The sequence below is a fragment of the Odontomachus brunneus genome, unplaced genomic scaffold (assembly GCF_010583005.1).
Source record: "Odontomachus brunneus isolate Ranch 3 - 2012 unplaced genomic scaffold, Obru_v1 Obru_scaffold_147, whole genome shotgun sequence".
Classification (NCBI taxonomy): Eukaryota; Metazoa; Arthropoda; class Insecta; order Hymenoptera; family Formicidae; genus Odontomachus; species Odontomachus brunneus.
In genome coordinates, this window is record NW_022639597.1 from 161823 (window position 1) to 183394 (window position 21572).

General features: G+C 45.9%; 1 protein-coding gene across 20 annotated transcripts in view; it reads right to left on the reverse strand.

The window, feature by feature from the left end:
- LOC116850500 (CUGBP Elav-like family member 2) overlaps nt 1-21572 on the reverse strand; it is a 561960-nt gene that overhangs the window by 98647 nt on the left and 441741 nt on the right. For all 20 annotated transcript variants that reach the window (XM_032828833.1, XM_032828836.1, XM_032828835.1 and 17 more), the window contains one exon: nt 5236-5318. In XM_032828833.1, the coding sequence (XP_032684724.1) occupies nt 5236-5318 (83 nt within the window). The remainder of the gene's footprint in view (nt 1-5235; nt 5319-21572) is intronic.

The following is a 21572-nucleotide window of genomic DNA, read 5'->3' on the forward strand; positions in this document are numbered from 1 at the left end:
AGAGAGAGAGAGAGAGAGAGAGAGAGAGAGAGAGAGAGAGAGAGAGAGAGAGAGAGAGAGAGGGATTGAAAGAGGGAGAGAGGGGGGGAGAGAGAGAGAGAAAGCAACATCTCGAGGAAAATTTTTGGAGATAATCGAAGAACGGTTTAATCTCTCGCGTGCACCGTGCGATTGGTGACAGACGACATCGGTGCTTGAAGATCGTTTCGTCAAAAGTGATTTCGCTGTCGCGAAATGAACAAAGTCACCGCGACGTTCACGCAAAGGCTGTATCGATTATCGTTATCCCGCGGGAAAGTGTCACCGCGTGACTCATCGCATTATCGCGACAATACAGCTGTGCACGCATTATGCATACATCTGCATGTATGTGATCGAACGGGCAGACCGTATTATTAACGTGAATTATCGAGTGTCATGGCGGTTTATCGAATTTCCCTCTCTCTCCCGCTTTCTACTCTCTCTCTCTCTCTCTCTCTCTCTCTCTCTCTCTCTCTCTCTCCCTCTCTCTCTCTGTTCCATTCGCAGTTCCGCGCTCCTTTTTCAAATCCGACATAGTCGATCGGTCTTGAAATTCAGTGGACATTCCATCGATATTGATCGTTAATGTTCGGTCGACTGGCTTCGGGATTATCCTGAATATTTTAGAATCCTCTGCGGAGAGACGAGACCGGACGGCGTCAAGGAAGCACGAGAAAAGAAATGTTACTTTCGCCTCCGAACATCGATCAGGACGCCTTTTTCATTTTTCCAGTCTGAACTCGTACACTCGCCGCTTTTTGTCGATCGAATTTACTTTTATTCGATGGGATCTCTCGGCGGTGATATTGCCGTTTTTCAATGTTCGCGGGAATAAAATTACTTGGGAATTGAATAAGTCTCTGATGGAATAAGAGCAATATTACAATTACACGAAACATTTAGGGGAAATGATTCGTCCGAAAAGCGATTGAAATATTTTTTTTCTAAAATGAAAAAAGGATCTTCCCGTCCCGTAAATCGCGATATTTTCCGTTTTCAACTGTAAATTCACATTACGCAGCCTTACACGGATTTTCCAGAAGAACGGCTGACGCGGCATCGATTACGCGGGGATTTTCTGTAACGCCATTTCCGTGCATCCATCGATCGCGCCGAAGCGTTCGCCATATAATGGTTTCATTTTCCATTTGTACCTCGCCTACTAACGTTCCAATATCTCTCGTCCCGCCGCGCTTTAATAATATTACGCATTGTTGCGAGCGCGGTATGCACGCTTGTAAATTCGCCACGGTTTTCCGCCAATTTCGTGGCTGCGAGCCAGACGCGCTCTTCCCCCTTCCTTGCCGCAGTTTCGCCGCGAGATACTCCGCTGTTTCGATTATAGACATAAGTTCCCCCTTTTTTCCCTTTCCCGGTGTCGACACCGATTTGCACGCACGGAACCCCTCGCCGGCAGCGAAAGTCGCACGCGACGTTTTTCCAGCGAATTTGACGATGCACGAAACGCAGCTGATTCAATATTGAAAGCGCGGATCTCGGTGAGGCTTTTCAAATGGCGGGCATTTTTTTCAGACATTATTTTGAAGTATTCGACATGACGGCCAATTCGGTAGCGTCGTTTTTACACCTTGCTGATTTACGACGCTGTGACCTCGACATTATGCGCTTAGAAGAATCTAAAAATTCAATTCCACACCACGAATCGTCTCGTCGCGAACCGAGTCAATCCCGTGCGAATTGCGCGTAGGAAATAGAAGGATCTCTTCTCGTGCGTTGTAAATCTGCCGTTGGGCATCAAGAGCACCGGAGTAACGTTGGGACGCGTTGATGCACTCGACGAGGGTGGGAGGCTACGAGAGAGGGTTGAAGCAGTCGAGAGTAAGAGGAGGAAAAGAGAAAGGGAGTGAGAACGAGTGAGAGAAAGAGAGGAAAGAGGAACGAGCTCTCTAGTCATTTCTCCAAGCCAACACAGACCTCTCAACTCAACGCCACTCGTGGAAACGAAATCTGATACGAGAAAAGCTAAACTCCTTCAAATGCACAAGCCGTTCTCTGTTCGCCCCCTATCTACCACCCTTTCTCCGCCCACATTGACTTCTCTCTCTCCCTCCCCCCCTCTCTCTCCTTTGCTTCCTTACTCTCTCCCCCACTCGGAGTTTGTAACCCCCTGAGCAACCCACCTCCTGGTTCCTCCTCCTCTCTTTCTCCGCCTCCGCCAGCTCTTTCTCTTCCTCCTTCTCTTTCGACTCTTGCTCCTTTCAGCTACCCACTTATACTCAGTCAACCCTTTTCATTGCGAAAACGTCGTTCTGCAATTCACCCTTTCTCCTCGACCTCCCTCTTCCACCCTGTACTTCCTATTCTCTCTCGCTCCCTGTCCCTTCCCCGTGCTTTTCTCCCTTTTTTATGCGCTGCTCGAGGACGCTCCAATTCCTTGTCAGCGTTCTCTCCTTTTCCTTTCTCCGCGTCAGGGAGGTAACTCTCTCCTTCCGCCACCGCGTACTGCCAAGCTTCTTTTCTCTAACCCCCGATCGAGCATTGCTCGCTACGTTGCTCTCTTCTTCTCAACGGAGGAGCAGCCGCTCGACTTCCGACTGTTTAACCCCCTTAATTAACAGCCGGCGTCGGAGGTCTCGAGATTCGGCCTCTTCCGTGGCACGCGACCTTCTTTAGGAGCGGACGAAGTCGAGTGGAAGCTCTCGCTTTCACGAGTTGACCGGCAAGGAGCCGATTTATCTCTTTCTTTCTCTTTCTTTCTCGGTGTAACGGCATACTGTGCGGCATCGGGTAAATTGAAGCGCATCGTCGGAGTTATATCACGGAGAATGATTGTTTCCAGCATAAATTTCAAGGCGGCCGTTGAGTGTTTTTCTTTCTCTCTCTCTTATTTCGCTTTATCGTCCCGTGATCGGGCCAAGCGTTCCGAATAATTGTTTCGCCGTAGTACATCGTGTTACACGACGGTGACTCGTGTTAGCGCCGAAGTCGGACGTTGCCGCCGTAGCGAAACCCTAATCGCGTGACGCGTCAAACTACTACGTACAATTCCAGCAAATCGCACACGCGGGAAGGCAACGGACTGAAACCACGTCGCGCGTCGTCTCCATTATGCGGTTTGTTCCGTTCGCTCGTCGGAAGGATCGATTTGCGAGAACTAAAAATAAAAGCTCTCGATATCCCCCTCCCCGTGCAAATCCCCGTCAGTGTAACCGGTCTCATTGGCGCGGAAGAAACGTTTAAACGTGCGGTGACTCGATAAGGCTCGTGCGAACTGTACGTTATGAGGAAGAAAAACAAAGTCTCATGGCACTGCACGTCCACTGGAAAACGATGTATCGTCCGAGTCGCGATTTGAGTGTCACGGTAGTGCAGCTTTCGTGTCGTGAGCGCGGTGCCGAGGAGATGCCTGAAGCGACGCCAAGAAGATGCTGCCGCCGCACGATGCGCAAGGAAAGCTCGTTGTTTCGCTCCGCTCAACGGATCAATGAAGCTTTCTTTCCCCGAACAAAGCATCCTGCAATACAACGCCGTCATATATACGCGGCGCAGCTTTAAACAATTCGCGAATTTAACGCGCCCGCGCACAGAGAGTCACTTTAAGCGTGCAACTTGAAACTTTGAGTACGCGTCTACGGTTCCGTGAATCTTAATCCTTTAAGTCGCGCGAGACTTTGTTAGACGTCTTCGTGGAAAAAAGTTATATTCGTGTCTAGAGAGAACTGTTGTATTCATACAGAATACGCGTATTTAAGGGGATAACTTTTCTATTTTATTGTTTCTTTCATAAAAGTAAGGTTTTCTTAATGGAATAAAACAGCGGTATTTAATCGATGCGATTTGTCATCGTTTAGTCGCGTTCAAAATATTGAACATTGCTGGCGATCTGAGTGCGGCTTCGTCGGGTTCGTCGCATGTTGAGCACGCCCTTCCGTTCTCGATCAATGATCATTATTCTCGTAAATTCAGGCATAAGCGAGCGAGTGAACGCGCGCGCGTATGGAGGCGGGATAGCCGGGCCTGCTCGGTTAAATGCTCGTAATGACGTCTCATAATTGCATCGAAAGTTTCCAGGGAAACTGTAATTATCGTGCGGGCTCACTTTCAACGATATCTTCGGCCCCCGGCCGCTTGTAATCGACGGGACGCCAAACCCGAAGAAAGGAAAGCCGCTTTTCCGACGGAATATTTTTCCAGGCGGGCGAGGGTGGCGTTATCTCGAATCGAAAAGAGGATCGAGGGCTTCATAATGGAGTCCTGGTCTCGGATATTCGAGAAAGAGAGACAGAGAGAAAGAGAAGGGAAAAAGAAAAGAAGAGAAAAAAGGAAAGGGAAAAAGGGAGAGAGAGAGAAAAGAAAATGCTTAAAAGTGCGTCATTTGAAATTTTCTCTAATCCACGTTCCAATTAAATCAATTAGCGAGGACAGGAAGATTGTTTAATTCTCTTTATTCGCACACGGCACGATTCTCCCGCGATACTTCGTATAATGGTAAAATTTTTATTTCCCGGCCACTTCGTTAAATTTCAGCATTCATCTTGCAAAATTGATAGGCGCGCGTACTGTAATCGTTCGCGCGCGAATGAATGTCGAGCGTTGGAAGCTTCGGCATCCTCAAGTTCGTCGAGTTTTTCATTGCGATCGTTCAAACAATTGTGACATTTCAGCCGCGATTAGGAAAGAAACCAATCGTTTGGAATATCTGCACTGGGATCATATCGTTCGTGACGGATTATTCGCATGTATCGACGATTAGTCGAAGATTCATCAAGCTGCCGCGTTGATTTGAATAATTTATTCGACCGATCAACCGTATTAATATTCATTATTCTGTCAATCATCGACACTCGGATAATTATCCGCGTAAACGTTCATTATTCGGCTAAACGGATGCGTCTGCCGATTGATTCGACGCTCGGCGTGCGCCGAAGCTATCCAAACATTTCTATCGGCGACAACGCCGATACATTCAGCAGGGGTCGTGATCCGGAGATGACTAAACTTGCATTCCGTTCGGAAGATAATCAACCCCGATGCCATCCTATGCTAATGTACGATGTCGCGGTCGCGCTTCGCTGACATCTTCACGTAATCGCAATTACGTCTTGGCGCCGCCCGTGACGAATTTTTCAGCCGTAACGTATTTATCGTCGGCGATCCGATTAAATTGACCCAGTAGCGCCTACCGATGCGCACTTCGTGCCGCGGTTATGTAACGCGCGTCGCAATAAAATTCGGGATCGATCGTCGACTCACCCCGCTGAAGGTCTTGACGTTGTGGAGAGCGTTTTGCGCCGCCAACGCCGCCTTCCTGGTGTAAAAGGTCACGAAGCAACATCCTGCAACAGAAAATGAATCGTCGCGGTTAGATCGGATAGAGATCGATTGATCGCGTTTGTCAATTCTCGTGATCCGCCGCCGAGGGAATGAGGGGGACAGGTGGGTTATCGAAGCGCCTCGACCACTTTCCGACGGTGAGCGAACGAAAAGTTCGGATTCACCAGCCCGGGTCATCATACTCGGCGCGGCCCCCGACAAGAAACTCTATGATAGACACGAACGGCCGCGAAGAGTTCGCGCCGCCGGTGACAGGTTCGATACGGCTGGGATCGGAGGGGAAAGAGTGGAGTCGACTCTCGGGGACCTCATCAAGGGTCTTCCGTGCATTCCCCCTGGTTGGCGAGGCTGGACGCCATCCAACCGGTCGATAGTTACGAATTGCCAAAAGTTCGATACGACGCCCGCTCTCGCTCCATCGCCCGCCTGACGATGCTCGCTCTTTCCTCGACCGTATACTTGACCCTTGTCTGTCTTTGCTATCTTTAACGTGCCGGGTGAATCGTTAGTTCACTTGTAGACGTGATAAATACACGCCAAGTAATCAATTGTGCTCTGTAGAGAGTAGAGACTGTATCGAGTAGAGACTGAAAGACAGAGAAGCCTAAATGCAGTACAACGTATAAAGAAAATACAAATCTTTGGTAGAGATAAAACAGGATAAAAGTCTCGTTTTGAGCCTCCCCTTCCATTATTCCATCTAAAGATTAAGAATATGCGATATCATAGAAAACTGAGATTCAAGGCTCCTTGCAAAGTACGTTAAATTAAAAAAATATATCTAAAAAATTACATTTGTATTGAAGTGCACTTATACTTCTTTCCTTTTGCTTTGACAATCAATAAATGATTGTAAAGTTAACGTGACAACCCAACGAGGAAATATAGACTAAAAGAGAAGCATATCACGTTAATTTGCATATCACGTTAATTTTACGGTTATTTATTGATTGTTAGAACAAAAGGAAAGTGTTCAAAATATTTTGGAAATACGTTTAATCGATTGCAAATGTCCTTTTTTAGATACATCTTTTTATTTCAATAAAATTGAAATGAATTCAATAAATTCATGTTCTTTGCAGGAACTTTGAATATGCTCTCGCTTCTGACGTCATAAATCAAGATGACCACGAGGAGAAGTCAGAAGTCTTAAAATGTTTTTGAGACAAAAAGTTATTGCAAAATCTGTGAGTTTAATTGTGAAAAATGCGTTTTCAGTAGATCGCAACAATAAAAAGATAGAAATATATCGCGTCTTTGACGCGTCGAATGGCAGGAGAGTGTGTTGAATTCTGTATGGAATTTCTCGAGACTAAAAAGAGAATCGCGAAAGATTCAGAAATTAGAAAATTTCATAAGTACAATGTTTCTACGCAAGCACGAATGCTTGACATCATCCGTATTATTTTTCACGTCGCGCCCGAAACTATGTTCGTCCGTAATACTGCGGTCGGATTTTCCAAATGTCCGGCCAAGAGAGGCGTGCGCTAAGTATACAACATAGATAATTAAGGTGTCGCGAACGCGAAGTTAGCAGCATCGCAAGTAAATAACGGTCAGGTTCAATTAACAAGCTTCCTATTTACGGTGTGCATGAAATTATGATAAACCTGCAGCGTAGCGCCTGGGCATAGAGAGTGTAATTATAATGCGATCGCGGTAATAGTTTCGGTAACAAGCCTTCCAATTACTCGAGGAAATCCCGATATTCCGCAATGTTTTGTTTGGTAACGCGATATTCAATATCGCATTGAATAACGCATAGTACCGCGATGAATGCATAATTGCGAATCGTGCAACTCGATACATACGCCGGGCGTCGGCGGGTCCGGAATGTTAGAATCGTATTAAGTTTGCCTAATCGAAAAAAGCACGTATAAAATTTCATTTCGATTCTTCCCTCCCCCCCTCCCATCCCCCTTCCCTTCTCGCGTAATTCGAGATTATGCGTCGAGGAGAGGACGCGGGTTGACAGAGAGAAATCGTTGCCAACGGAATAATTTTACAATCACAAAGGCACAAATATACAAACGGGTTAAATACTATACATATTGTGAATAAATTTGGAAAAATTCAAAAAGCTCGCGCTTCACTGTGCGTTTGCGTCGGGCGCTCTTGTTACAATCGCGTCGTGATATTCGGAATTAGTGCGTCTGTCACATTCCTGATTTACAGTGTCCAATAAAAAATACGGTTTCTCGTTTGTTGAAATAGAATAGCCGTCGTATTCTTCCCGAAGGTTCGGCGGACGAGATTTCCGAAAGATAGAAGAGGACCCACTATGAATGAATATTTAATTCGCCCGGCGACGACCTCCGGATTTCCAGAATCGGGGTTGTCTCGCTCTTCCCCGCGGTCACCTCATTTCCGCAGGTGGAGTTCCTCGCGTGCATGCCGCGGCGAAGGGGAGCGACATTCTTAACATGTTACCAGCGAGTTTCCGTAAATTACTGCGAGGACGCGCAGCCGGAGGCCGGGGAATTATGTTCCGGCGAGCGAGTAATCTTAAGGCATCATCGCTCAATAGACCTTTAAATCACCGCCTGCAAACTGCCCTCCTCCCACGCGGGCGTCCCTCCGCCACCCGCCGACCGGGCTGTTGTAATGCTCGTGTCTACAAATGACCTCATTCATCGAGGTGCCAACGTCAGCCTCCACTCGCCCCCGCTACACCCTCGCTCGCCGAGTTATTCCCTTTTCTCAGCCGATTTTGGGGACGTAAGGCGGCGGTCGTGGAGGAGGATACCTTTTCGCCTCGTGAAATTATTGCCTTTCGTCGAGGAACGATGGCGTGCGTGCGTTTCTGACTTATTCAAGCTCGTCCGTGCGATCCTCCCGCGTTATTTCGCGCGCGCGATCGCGTTGAAATATTTTACGTACGTTTCACGTATATTCGTCTCGCTTCGCGCGCTGCATCGGTACGCAAGTTAAAAAACGCTACGAGAAAAAAACTGCGAGGGAACAGTTTTGACAAGTCTCGGCAAATTCAACGCGCACGACGCGCGGTGTAATCGTCGCGATTGCCCCGCGCACGAATTGAGATTAATAATTAATAAGTAAATTATTAAGCCGCGCGGTCGTGCGGCCGGGATATTCCCAAGTGCACCTGTGCAACACGGCCCGGAATGGCGATAGTTTCCACGAGCGTGTCGAGTCGCGAACCGGTGTAATTTGCCGAACTAGTTTGGGCGGCGGCACGTTTTTGCCACACAGGGGTAACAGTCGGTCATTTCACGCCAGCGGCGCCTCGCCAAAGAAGATGACGTTGTTAGAGCGAGGTATTAATTAATTCGATACTTCGAACAACACACGTACGGTAAAAATAATTAATGATTGTCCGCGACGCGACGAATATTCGATGAATATGCATGAATGAAGGTATTTGTTGTAGCTCCTCCTGCGTTTATCGAGCAGAAATCAACGCCACGAAATATTGCGTATAATAGGATTCATAAATGCCTTTATATTTTCGGTTTCTAGAGAATTGAACTTTTTCGATCTGGCGCATCGTTTCTCAGTAAGCGTGAATCGTGACTGTTAGTTAGTTGTCGGTTCTTTCAGTAGCTAACAATCACGATTCATGCTTATTGAGAAACGATGCGCCAGATCGAAAAAATCCAATTCTCTAGATACCAAAAATGTAAAGGCATTTATGAATCCTAGTGTACAAATGTGTTCGCGGTGAAGACGAAATGAGGGGGAGAATTATAATTTCCAGACAAAGCGGGAGCGCCGGGATATGATTACGCGATGCGAATAACTGTTCATTTCATGTCGTCCACGTAATACACGCGATTCGCGTAGTAGAGAATTATTCATTGCGCCGAACAAAACGATCATTGTTAGCAGGTTTAGCAGTAATGCCAACACGGTATAGATTGTAAACCAATGCACCGAATTATTAACCAATTCCTACATTAATCCTCTTGGCGTCGGGGATAAATCGGAGTAGTCGCGTCCACGAGGCGGAAAATTAGACCGCGTTTTATGACGACTTAACGGCGAGAGCGTCGTTTCTCGTGCGACTGTCGAAGCGCACCGTGACGGAAAGGAAAGGAATATTCTTTCCTGAAATTCTTTCGGTTACTTCAAGCGAGCCGTTGCCTGCCGTTACAAGCAAGAAACGAATTTAATTTGCGCTTCGAATTACGCCGTCTGCAAAAATCACGCCCGAACGAATGAACTACTGGGGACGCCCGCCATTAGGAATTCCCAATTCACGTCGTAATTATCGCTAATTGGACTCCGGATTATGCTCGCGCGACCCTCGCGCGTGAAACGCCCGTCGTTCGAGGCGCGAATTATGCATCGCGGGCTCCATGCGTATTTCTGAAAGTTCCAAAGGGCGCCGCGATGCCGTGGGGCTGCGCGCGGGACGTGAAGGGGTCGCGAAATCCAAATCTCTGTACCCGATAATCGTTTGCGCGCTCGGAAGTTGAAGATAAAACTGCTTCGACGATGCGAACCTCGCGGACAAACTTCCCTCCAGCGAGGGAGATATATGGGGAAAATATAAGGTAACAGTTCCAGTTATGGGTCGAGTTTCAATTACGGGTCAAACTCTATTAGTACATTAAAAAAGTACATATTATCATGAAAACAAACGGAAAAAATTTTGGTATATTCTTTAGTTTTTCTACAATTTAAATTGTATTCTAACAGTTACACACTTACAAACATTCTTAATATTTAAGAAAAAGATCTAGAATATTAGTTGCTTTATTTGTCAATTTCAAGTCAAAATTTAATAATATAAATTAAATTAATATAAATTTAATAAATTAATTAATAAACTAATAGAAATTTAATAAATTAATTTAATAAATTAACTTAAATTAATATAAATTTATTTAAAAAATATACATTGTAATAAAAACACGGAAAAAGTTGCATATTCTTTTTTCTACAATTATATTCTAACAGTTATATATTCACAAATATTTTTAATATTTAAGAAAAAGATCTAGAATATATTAGCTGCAATTTCAAATAAAAATTTATTAATATATTAAAAAAGTACACATTGAAAACACAGAAAAAATTTTTGTATATTTCTTAATTCTTCTACAATTGTACTCTAACAATTACATTTACAAACATTTTTAATATTTAAAAAAATATCTTAGTTGTTTTTAGCCGACATTTTAGATTTATGAAACTGCTAGGGTGGGTTACGTGTACCACTATTGTGTATAGACTAAAACAATGTGAATATGTACATTATTAATGGAAAATTGGGTATCGTATAACCCCACCGTTATACGAGCGCGTAATGTTTACTGACCCACAATTGAGACTTGCACATAAATGTTTCTAAATATTATCCGATAACTTATGATCAACTAATTTAGACCCCAATAATATATCTATTACTTCAGCTCATTTACCAAGAATTTAGAATCAAATAATTTAGTTTTTAAATTATATTGTTACTTGCTAATTAGTAACAACAGCTCGTTTTAATATTCGAACGACAAATTCATGTAAATGATCGAAAGTGATGCCCGTCATGAGGACTGTTAGCTTATTCCATATTTTCGAATTTCGAGCGAGGAAAATGCGCGAGACAGTATCGCGGGTTGTCGCACCCCGCAGACCGATTCCGGTGGTCGCTTGTGCCGCGCCGTTACCGATCCCGTGAGTTCGCAGCTAATACCGATGGCGATGCGTGATTAGTGTCCGCGGGGAAATCTACGGCGGACATGGTCGAGAGCTAATGCCCGCTCCTGCCGGAAACGCCGGCGTGCCTTTCCGCGCCCGGCAACGAGCGCAACTAGTTTTGGCGCTATCCGAATCAATAACCGCCTCTCGAAAATTGCCGGCCGTCGCCGCTAATAGGGATATCTCCAATTACAGCCAAGTTCCTGGGTTCTCTCATTAGCAGCACGGTCGTTGTCGGAAATTTTTGCGACCCCTCCGGCGTGAACATGGGACCGCGACTCGGACGGAAGAGTTTACATTCTGGGGTGCTGATAAAACTCCAAGTTTTCGTTCCTCTCTCAATTACATTCCATTTTTAGTTCTGTCGCGTGCGATTACCTTTTCCGCTTTGGAAAATTGACGCTGTCGAGTTGACTGTTACCTCGTTTATTTTCATGGAACGAGAGGGATGTGAGTTAACTCGAGGAATACTGATATGTTATCGTGTTTTCACGAGACTGTCCTTAAATGCCAAACGCATAATGCAAATGCATAACAATCCGATAAATTCTGACGCTACCGAGATACGCGCACATGCAGAGACGCGTGTTTGAAATACAATGTCGAACTGTCTCGTTTCAGAAAAAGCTTTCCCACCCCATCCCCCAGCTTCGGAAGTAAGTTTTATCGATAGAATGCGCGGTTTGTAATACGCCAAGTATTCTCGCGCACATACCCATGCTCAAAAATAAAGACAGAGTGTTGCTGACCGGCGAACATCCGCATTCGCATTATGCGCGGAATTTATCCGCACTCCGGGAGCAAAATTCAAAGAGTTTTGAATATTTTCGCTCGTGCATTCGTTACATAATTTTCGGTGGGCAAAAGCCGCAAAACTGGGTCGCGGCGTAAAGTAACCTTTCACGATGAGTCGCAGCGATTTATCTCAATCGATGAGGTTTACCGCAAACATTGCACAAGCAACGTCTTACAGTAGCGAATTATGAACGATCTGAAATATTTAAAGAGCAAAACGTACATTATACAAAGTCATTCTCGATATTATTCGTTGAAACAGATATTTAAAAGAGATAGAGCTTAGGAGTAAGACTTGCTAAAATTTCAAAGAGATTCAGCCCACTCTGTGCTTCAATGTGACCTTCCAAATTGAACATACTCTGCTCAAGTCTTAAATTGTTTCGGGAAATGATGTTTAGACCATAGAGTTCTAATTCAGCATACTAAGAACGTTGCAGAAGTATCTTTTGTGACTCAAAGACTCGCAAACGAGATATATTCGTGCCAAGTCCCGAACGTAGCGCTCAAAGCGCAAAACTGGCCCCGAGGCCAATGACTTCTCGGGCCAGCTGCTAACACGTGTAAATCGAGCTTAACAAACGAAGATAAGACTGAGTTATGTCCGCGGTTATCTCACGGCCATGCCTACGGTGCTTGACCTTTGATATCAAGTGGGCGTCGCTGCGAGGTGCAAACAGCAGCAGTGATACCGGCATTCCGTTTGGGCTCAGGTGTGTGGGTGCGCGCGAGAGTGCACCTCAAGCCGCAGTTCTCTACCTTTGACCGATCAAGCAACGTAAATTCTATGATTAGACCGGGAACAAAGCCGAGTCTCTAAGGAACTCGGTTCGATCACAATCAACTGCAGCTGCGCCGGGACGATCGAACTCGATTCGGATCGAAGCCGAAGGGGATGACGGAAGAGGCGAGTGGAGAGGGGCATCCCTTTGCGATACGGACCTTTCGATTCGAAGGAGACCTTTCTCTCTCTCTCCCTCTCTTTATCTCTCTCCCTCTCTCCCTCTCTCTCTCTCTCTCTCTCTCTCTCTCGCAACACGTTCTCCTGCAGGAGTGTTCTCAGATTTGATTTGAGCGGAGATCAAACGAAGACGTCGCTACCAAGATGTTGCCCCATGGTGGCCAACATTTGCGGAATACGTAAGATAACTGTTTCGTATCCCGGTAGCAAAGGTTTCTCGCTGATAATTCTGCATCCCAATTCTGCGCGCGAATTTAAACGTTTGTAAGGATAACCTCGGAAACGTAACTGCAGCTCGCCGTGCCGCGAAAACGTAATCCGCCGGCCATGGATCGATCAGACGAAGTTTCGACGGCACATAGCGGCGCGAATTTATTGCGAGCCGCGCATTTAGTTTCGCTGTTGTGCGACAGATTGAGATCGGTTGGATCATCGTAAAGATCCGGGAGTGAGAAACGTTGAGTTACGATCGCGCTCCCTTGTCGGGGAATTTGCTCGCGGAGTTCGGGCAGGAGACGGGACGGAACAGAACGGACGTGCGGTTCGCTGCCCCAATCGCTCACGCATCGATTTCGCGTTCGACGGCACTTCCTCCGCTCGTCCACCGCGTATTGGTCTCCGGATTTCCGCGCTGAGGAGGTAGTTTGCCGCGATCGGCACCGACTTGCGGATAGTCCGACTTAAGGTTCGACCGGGGTACTCGATAGGATCTAGTCGCCGTTACCACGTTGACTTGTACCGTCGCTCATGAAAGCTATCTGACCAAGAAGAGGAACGTCTCGGTGGCGAGAATGGCGTAGCCTAGAACTACATAAGAAGACATAGTGGCGGGAGTATGGACAGGGCGAAGATCGTTGCGATAAATCTGAGAGTCGCGATTTCACGACAATCCCTGAGATGCAACTATTAATATATATAAATACATGCGACCAAGACTGCAAAGCTCGTTCTCGGATAAGAGAAGAGAAAAGAGAGAGAGAAAGAGAGAGAGAGAGAGAGAAAGAGAGAGAGAGAAAGAGAAAGAGAGAGAAAGAGAGAGAGAGGGAGCATCGGATATTTTCGAACGATGCGCACGAATTTCGCGGTAGCCACGCTGGAACGGATACAAATATCTCGACGTCTCTTGTGTGCGTTCGCGACCGAGCTTAGTTAAGCGGAAGAAAATCACGAGAAAATAGAATGGTAGGTGAGGAGAGTTCGGGAAAGTTCTCTGGCGGCTTTCCGAGTGGGTGAGCGATCACGCGCTGACATCGTGAGCTGTGAGCGCTGCGTGCGGGTCAAAAATTATTCTCTTGTTGTGCAACCATTACAAATGGCCGTAACTGCCTTCCGCTTCGGGGAAATTGAGCTAAAGCCAGTATTTTACTTTAGAGCGGCGTGTGTCACATGAAAGTCATATTAGCAGAACTTTATTATATTTTTCTTTCACTTTTATTAACGCTCGTTTGCGCGCGACGCGGATAAGTTTCCATCGCGTTACTCCTTTAAACAGCAACAAGTCCGATAGCGAGTCGATTGTAGTCTCTTAAACGAACGACAACCCGCGATGTATTCGGAATTACGTCTCGGCTCGTTAGCTGCGTGCCAGTTGCGGTCGGATGGTGCAAAATCGGGCGAATCCGGGCAATCAGGTGCGTCACGTGGGATTCGCAGAGTCGTAGGTGTGGAGGACACAACTCTCACGGGACTTTTTGTGTATCCGATTTGCTCGAGAAACGCGAGGCTCTTTTTGCCACGAGATTACATACGCCCCCGCAACGTAGGAGGATGGGTGCATATCCGAGTATGTAGACGTGTGCGCGGATGTATACATACGTATATCTGCACAGGGTGCTCTCCGAAGTTTCTCCGCTGTTTCTCTGCGTATGCATACATGATGGTATGCGAATAACAGTTGAATTCAGAGTTATGGCATTTATTCAAGGTTTGCAATTTAATTTACAGGCTCAATTGCGCGCGGGAATAATGAAGCGCACAATCGAAAACGCATAATCGAAGCGCAAAATTCTGTTATTTGCCTGGAAAACGAGTTGTAGAAAATATTAATTGCGAATTGCAAGCGATATTTTTCATCGTGGATTTTTCACGATATACATATTTTTATCGCGGCGCGCTTATTATTATTAATATTTCAATTTCGAATATATGAATTTGAAAAACTGCGTTATTACGTTATTATTCATTTCGTTTAATTTTCTACCGCGTTCTGTCGTTATAGCAACAAAAGTTTTTCTGTAAAATGTAAAAGTAAAAAAGTGCGGAGAAAGCCTTAAAGCATTCCGTTACGCGATGACTGTATCGCTTATCTACCAAATAGAGTCGCGCGCGAATTCAGCAAAAGCACGGCCATTCGATTCGCGATATTTACGTGCGATTTCCGTCCGGCAACCAAGCGCGCGTTTCGCTATTACGACGAACGTAGCCATATAATAAGTCCCTTTAATGAGAAATATCGACAAAAGGGCGACGGCGGGAGCAGGAGGCCGTGGCTGGAATGATTATCTGCGGCGTTTCATCGGCAGCGTCCGCCACTACCGCGGTTAGCTTAATTTAGAGGGCACCCTATAGATACACGTATGTAAACTCCGCGATTCCAATACGCATTTGTTGGCCAGATAGTATCGCGATACACTTTTATCTGTTCGCCGAGCGTCATTGGTATTCCGGCCGCGTAAAAGATGGCTTCCTCCCACGGGATAATATCCCTCGCTAGGATATCCGCTCGCTCCGGCGAGCCGCTTTCCACCCTGTTTCCTCGCACGGCGGCTCCCGCGCGAGAGAAGACCTGTCTGCTTGCTCGTGCGACTCGCCGTTCTCAAGAGCCGGCCTACGTGTACGCCGATAAGATTCCTATTTGTCGCTGGAGTTATCGCGACAAACCGCTCGTCGATCGTTCCAGCTATTCGAACGTGAAGCACGCGATTGCCCGAGAGTATCGATAAAACGCTCGGCGTTGCCGATTTCTCTCTTTCTCTTCCTTTCTCTCTCCCTCCCTCGCTCGCTCAATTAAGTCAGTGACTCGATAAAATCGCGGATACGATACGCTTTTCGCGGACGCTCGTTGCGGCGAGGCATATCCGAGACAAGGCGGTGGCGACCGCTCCGGTGCAGCGAGCGAAAACGAACGAGCGAGCGCTGAGAAATGGCCAACGGCGTTGCGGATGTTTGAGAGTTTAATTTAGCGTTCGGCCCGGGAGATGTAAGAAATACGGCGGTCACAATTTCTCCCCGGCCTTTATCGGGACTTTTATTGCCGTTTGCCGTATGCGCCCTCGTAGGATCACCAGCATGAATCCTGCGAATCCTCGTGGGGGACACGGAACGTGCGGCGTCGCCTCGCGTTATTCTATGACCACACGGTAATAACAGAGACGAACGACGATAATGGAATTACGCGCCAGCCACGATTTAATTCTTATTTCCCGACCTTCGGGGATAACAGCGACCCTTTCGAACGAGCAAATGGATTTGCGAAGCAGAGCTCCAGTCCGGAGCTCTTATCCGGCGCAGAAAACGATTGAATTGGTCAGTTCGAAAGACTCCGTACAACGCGGGGAATTTTTCGAGAATCGGGACAGCCAACGGAATATGTTCTCCGCAGCGTACACCGTCGCGGAACAGCGCGAGGACGCGAGTTTGCGCAACGTCCTCGAGTATTATCCAGATAACGCCGTTTGAAAATATCATTTGCACTTGAAAGATATAGCGCGCATTTCTCGTTTATTCCGGAACAACGTTGATTCATAGATTCGTCGCGTCTTCCAAGCCGCGACCGATGATCCAATGTTTCGACGTGCCTGGTGCTGTTGGAAAGCCAACATTCAAACGGCGCAATGATATACTCGGGATACGACACATTTCGCGGAATACAAATACGAAACGATCTGAAGCCCGGGAAATCCCGGTCGGCCGGGAGCTCCCGCCTCCTGTAGTACACGCGCGTACATTTCGATTTCTCGAGCGCCGAGGAGATTAATAGCGAGTTTCCCCGCAACGATGATCAACCAGCCGGGCACGAAGCGAATAATCCAAATTGCTAGCAGCCAGTTAGTTAGTCGGCGCTCCCACTAATCTCGGCGATATTAATTCGCACGCGCGTGCGGGTGCGCGTACACACGCGTGACGGCGGTCTGCTGCAAGGACCCTCTGCGGCAAGTAGTGCGGGTAGGCGTTAAGGCGGACGGTCGGCCGGCCGGCCGGCGGCAAGCCGGTTAGTGGGACCGCGATGATCAAGTATACGGTATAATAAACGGATCTGTCGACGTCAACGCCAGAAGGGGCCGTGAAGCAGGTGTCTCGTTCGTCCTGCGCGGGACACGGCGAGTGAAGTCGCGTGCTAAGATGCGCGGGGTAATTGCACGTTAATCGTGTCCAAATATTTCGTCGCCGGCGGACCAAAATGAGAAGGGAAAAAGAACGACGTCCCGAGACGAGGAAGGGGAGACGAGCGAGCTCGGTAAATATTTCTCTTATGATGAGCGAGCGGGCGAAATTAAAAAATGGGGGAAATTAATTCGACAAATCCGAGGCACGAAATAATTGCTTCGCGGAAGAAGAATCGCGATTTTTAATTGCTCGCCTTAAAAGCATTCCGAGCGCTTTGCACTCTTAAAGAGTATCAGTAATAAATGTTTCTGATTGAATCGGTAGAAAAATTACTTTACTTGTGATCCGTGATTATTCATTGATTTTCAATAGAGAGACACTTTATTATTCTGTCTTATATCTCACTGATTTTGATCAGTGAAAGCAAGATTGTCATCCTATGATACACAATTTTGCGATACCAAAGTTGAATCTTTGCGTTTATGATGATGGAATTAACGGCTTCCATGTATCCCGCGTGCAATGTTACTGTCTGTGTTTGCAAAGTATATCAACAAATAGTGTCTACTATTAATTGATCCTTTCAGTGAGATTTGTTGATTGCAGTGCTATACTGATAACTGAATCACCAGTTATGAGTATAACATTTTGACGTAGGATACACCGATTGTATTTCAGAGAGCAACCGATCCGGAAAATGTGAAGTAACGTGAGGATCGAAGTGAGATCAACACCTAAACTCGCGAGCCGCACACGCACTTATTATACGTATCGTTAATCATAACGATAACGTCCATTCTCTACCCGTTTACTTTGAATATAAACGTCTGGTTTGATGCGCATGCCAGAACGACGCGAAATAATACATCTGCATATTATGCTCTGCTTATGATTACGCCTGCCGTCGGGGGTAACATATGAACCATCTACGGTATAATAAACGAATCAGTCTCCGTCAACGCCGCGGGGAAGGGGGAGGGGGGAGAGGGAGCCGAGAAACAGGTGTCCTGTCTGCGATGTCACGCGTAAATAAATGATGCAGTTCGTCCATCCTCGCGAGCGCGCGTTTACGAGTTCCGCGACATTTTCTCGACGGCGCCGAGCACGGCTACGTTTTAGGAGAGGATAAACTGCCGACCTCGGTGTCGTATATCAAATCGATTCTCATCGTCTTCGCACATGGAGACATGACATGGTCGTGGTCTATTAGTGAGAATTACTCCGTACAGCATTCTAAAGTATTTTATTCCCTCGCGTTTTATCCGAGCGAGTTTATTTTGGAGGCAGACTAAGACTTTGACGTCGACGAGAGACAGAGGTAGAATGTGTGCAATTTTTGTCACGTACTGGAAACCCTGTTTGTCCTCTCTCGAAATAAACGATTTATTTCCGTTCTATCACTATCACACGAGTCGGCCGATCGGCAAATTTAGCGTGCAACGACTGTCGCGACGATAGTGTGCACGCTCGCGCGCGATCCGTATATATTCCACGTGCACGCTGTGATTAGATACATCTGAATCACGTAGCTATATAGGCATGTTCTCTCCAAGCAATAATTATCACTTAGAGATTGCACGGACAGAGACAAAGCTTAGATACATGCTGGATGTCTCGGCGCAGACATTTGTTATCCCACCTGTCACTTGACTCACGTCGCGACTCCTATCTAGCTCGTCTATCACTGGGATAGATATCTCGATTATGCTCCCTGAATGCGGCTCGTGTATGCGGGTAGGTTTATGAGACGCGCACGCGCTGCTGCACGTGCGGATTTCGGACACGCCGCGAAAGATCAATGGATCTATTCAATTCCAGATCTCTCGAACGCGGTCGCCAAAGAAGCGTACAATCCAGCCAGTGAGTCGTTTTTCCCGAAAAATTGCGAAGATTCCAGTTGAGCGAGCGCGGTCCATTTTTCAACGCGGATAATCGCGTGATGAACGTAGGCGGCGGCAGAGTGTAGTCGTCGCGATAATAACGGCATAATTAACGATGTAACACATAACATGGTTCACGTACACGACGTGATTAACAGGATACTCCGCGGATTAAGCTTCTTTTCTTCGAGAGATACATTCTCGCGCGGCTGATTACAGTTTAACGGCGAGCGAGCGCTCTCTCTTTCTCTCCTTTTCTCTCTCTTTCTCTCTCTCTCTCTCTTTCTACCCTCTCGTCGTTTTTTGCGCGCGTATTGAGAATTGTAATCAAGATTAACGGGATTAGCGTTTCCGGGAGCGGCATCATTTTCCGTGTTCTTTACGGTATATTCTCATTCTCGGGACGTTAACCGCGCGCATTTGCGAGTTTGGCGCGAGTGAAGAAGGAAACGACGATATATACTGCTTATACGATCCGGAGGCCGGCAAGCCCGATTGGTCGGCATCGGAAGAGGTCAGCCAGACGACGGATAAGCACCAATTATTAGAGTTACCAGGACGTGTATCGTTCGTTATCCGATTAAGGTGGCTGAAAAGAAATCCGATAGGAATCCGATGAGGCTCGCCTCGGTCGGAGGTAAAGCCATTACCTCCGCTGCGCGCCACGATGCCGGGAAATACGTACGAGCATAGCTACCGGTCGCAAGAATGTTTCAGTGTCGATACAGCGAGGCGCAACAATGGCGTTCGATGGGAACATCTTTATGCTGTCGAGTTTTTTTTTTTTTTTTTCAAAAAATATATGCGCATTGCAATATATCAGTTCATATTAAAGCGGCACGCGCGTATCGATGAAATACTTAACGGTATCGAGGGTCGAAGCACGGTAAAGTGAGACGAGAGGGCGGAGAGTACCGGAAAGTAAAGAGCACGGTTGAAACTTGGCGTAGTTACAAAGACGCGATATTGTTGCACCTGTTTGCACCTACATTCGCGCGCAAATACACGCGCCGTGCTGCATTTATGCCCTCGCGAACGGTGTAATTAATCTGTGAATGAATACAGATATACCACATTATATATACAACGCACCATAGCTAGATTACGGTACGTGCAAAACATTAATACGGAGAAGTTGAGTCGGAGTCGTAATACGCCTCAAGCGTATAAATTACACAGCGCGCGCATTGTCGTCAATTCGATAAATGTAGACGTTACCCGAATCGAAATTTAGAATCTGTTACAAATCTCGAAAGTGCTAACGTCGCCCTTTAATGCTCCTCGTATTACGACATATTAACGTAACGCTGCTCGACAAATAAACATTTTTGTTTTACGCCTCTCGCAAAAAATAACCTAGTAATATTAGCTAAATTTCAGTGGCTAATTTGAACTTAATTAAAAGACTAATCATTTCGCTAAGAGTAATAGGTAAAATGCATTTTTGCTGTGAGATACAACTTTATTATTAGCTGAAATTAAAAGCATACGTTTGTTTATCGAGCAGCTAAGAAAAGCAACTATTTCTAAATATCTTATACTCGTGAATCTCGAGCATTCGACTCTGCAAAGAATTACCCTAGAGTTCGTTCCATCGCATCGCACACGTTGATTTATCAAATTTTCTTTTATTAATATTGCAATAATTAAAATAATAGGATTTCTACAAAATAATGCAAGACTTTTATGTATTTAGTTTAAAAAGTTCTATACCTGTCCACAAGCACCTAAATTCAGACATCCTGTACAATTAATGGATATGTAAAACAAAAGTTCTGTGTATGTCTCTTCACAATCTCTTTATTATATTTTTCATTGTTATTTGGAATGTATACAGAATGACACAATGCATATACTAATGCTCGTGTGCGAATAGAGTTCATAAAATTGAACAAAACAGTCCTCTATCATTCCGCAAATAATCACGATAATTATTCACGATATATATACATTTAGTTTGATCTTTAGTAACAATATAAATCTCATCATTAAAAATATTACAATAGATAAAGAATAAAATCACGAAACAATTTGATAATGAATAAAAGAGATTGCATGTAATCATGTTTGCCGTGCTTTAATCGATCACGTCACTCGACTTTTCCAAATAAGCAATGAAAAAGCGGTGTGGATAGACGCGTGTGGGAATGCGTGCCAGAAAGATTTCTTTTCATTTAATTTTGCCGCGTCAGTTTATTCGCGAGTTATAGTCGTTTAAAGCGGCGCCATTGACATCAGACTTGAGCTCGAAATTCGCGCTCGTGCGAGAGAGAAAGAGAGAGAGAGAGAGAAACGCTGATATCTGATATTAAATATCAGGCATATTAAATAATATGATTATTTAATAAAATAATATTAATAATTATTATTGATAATAAATAATTATTAGATATTAGAAAGAATTATTAGATATTAAATAATAGCGCAATATTTACTTCTAAAGCGAGTTGAACCGCGCGGCTACACGCGCGAGTAAGTAAACAGTGCGCGATGCTTATCTGTGCCGCGGAGTGGGGGTAGCGAGCTATGTGCTGTCGCATTCCGCGCAAGGTGCTCTCCACACAACAGTCGCGCCCCGCATTCCTTTCACTCGTCGCGTAGTGATCTATCACGCCGCTCGCTGCGGCTATCAC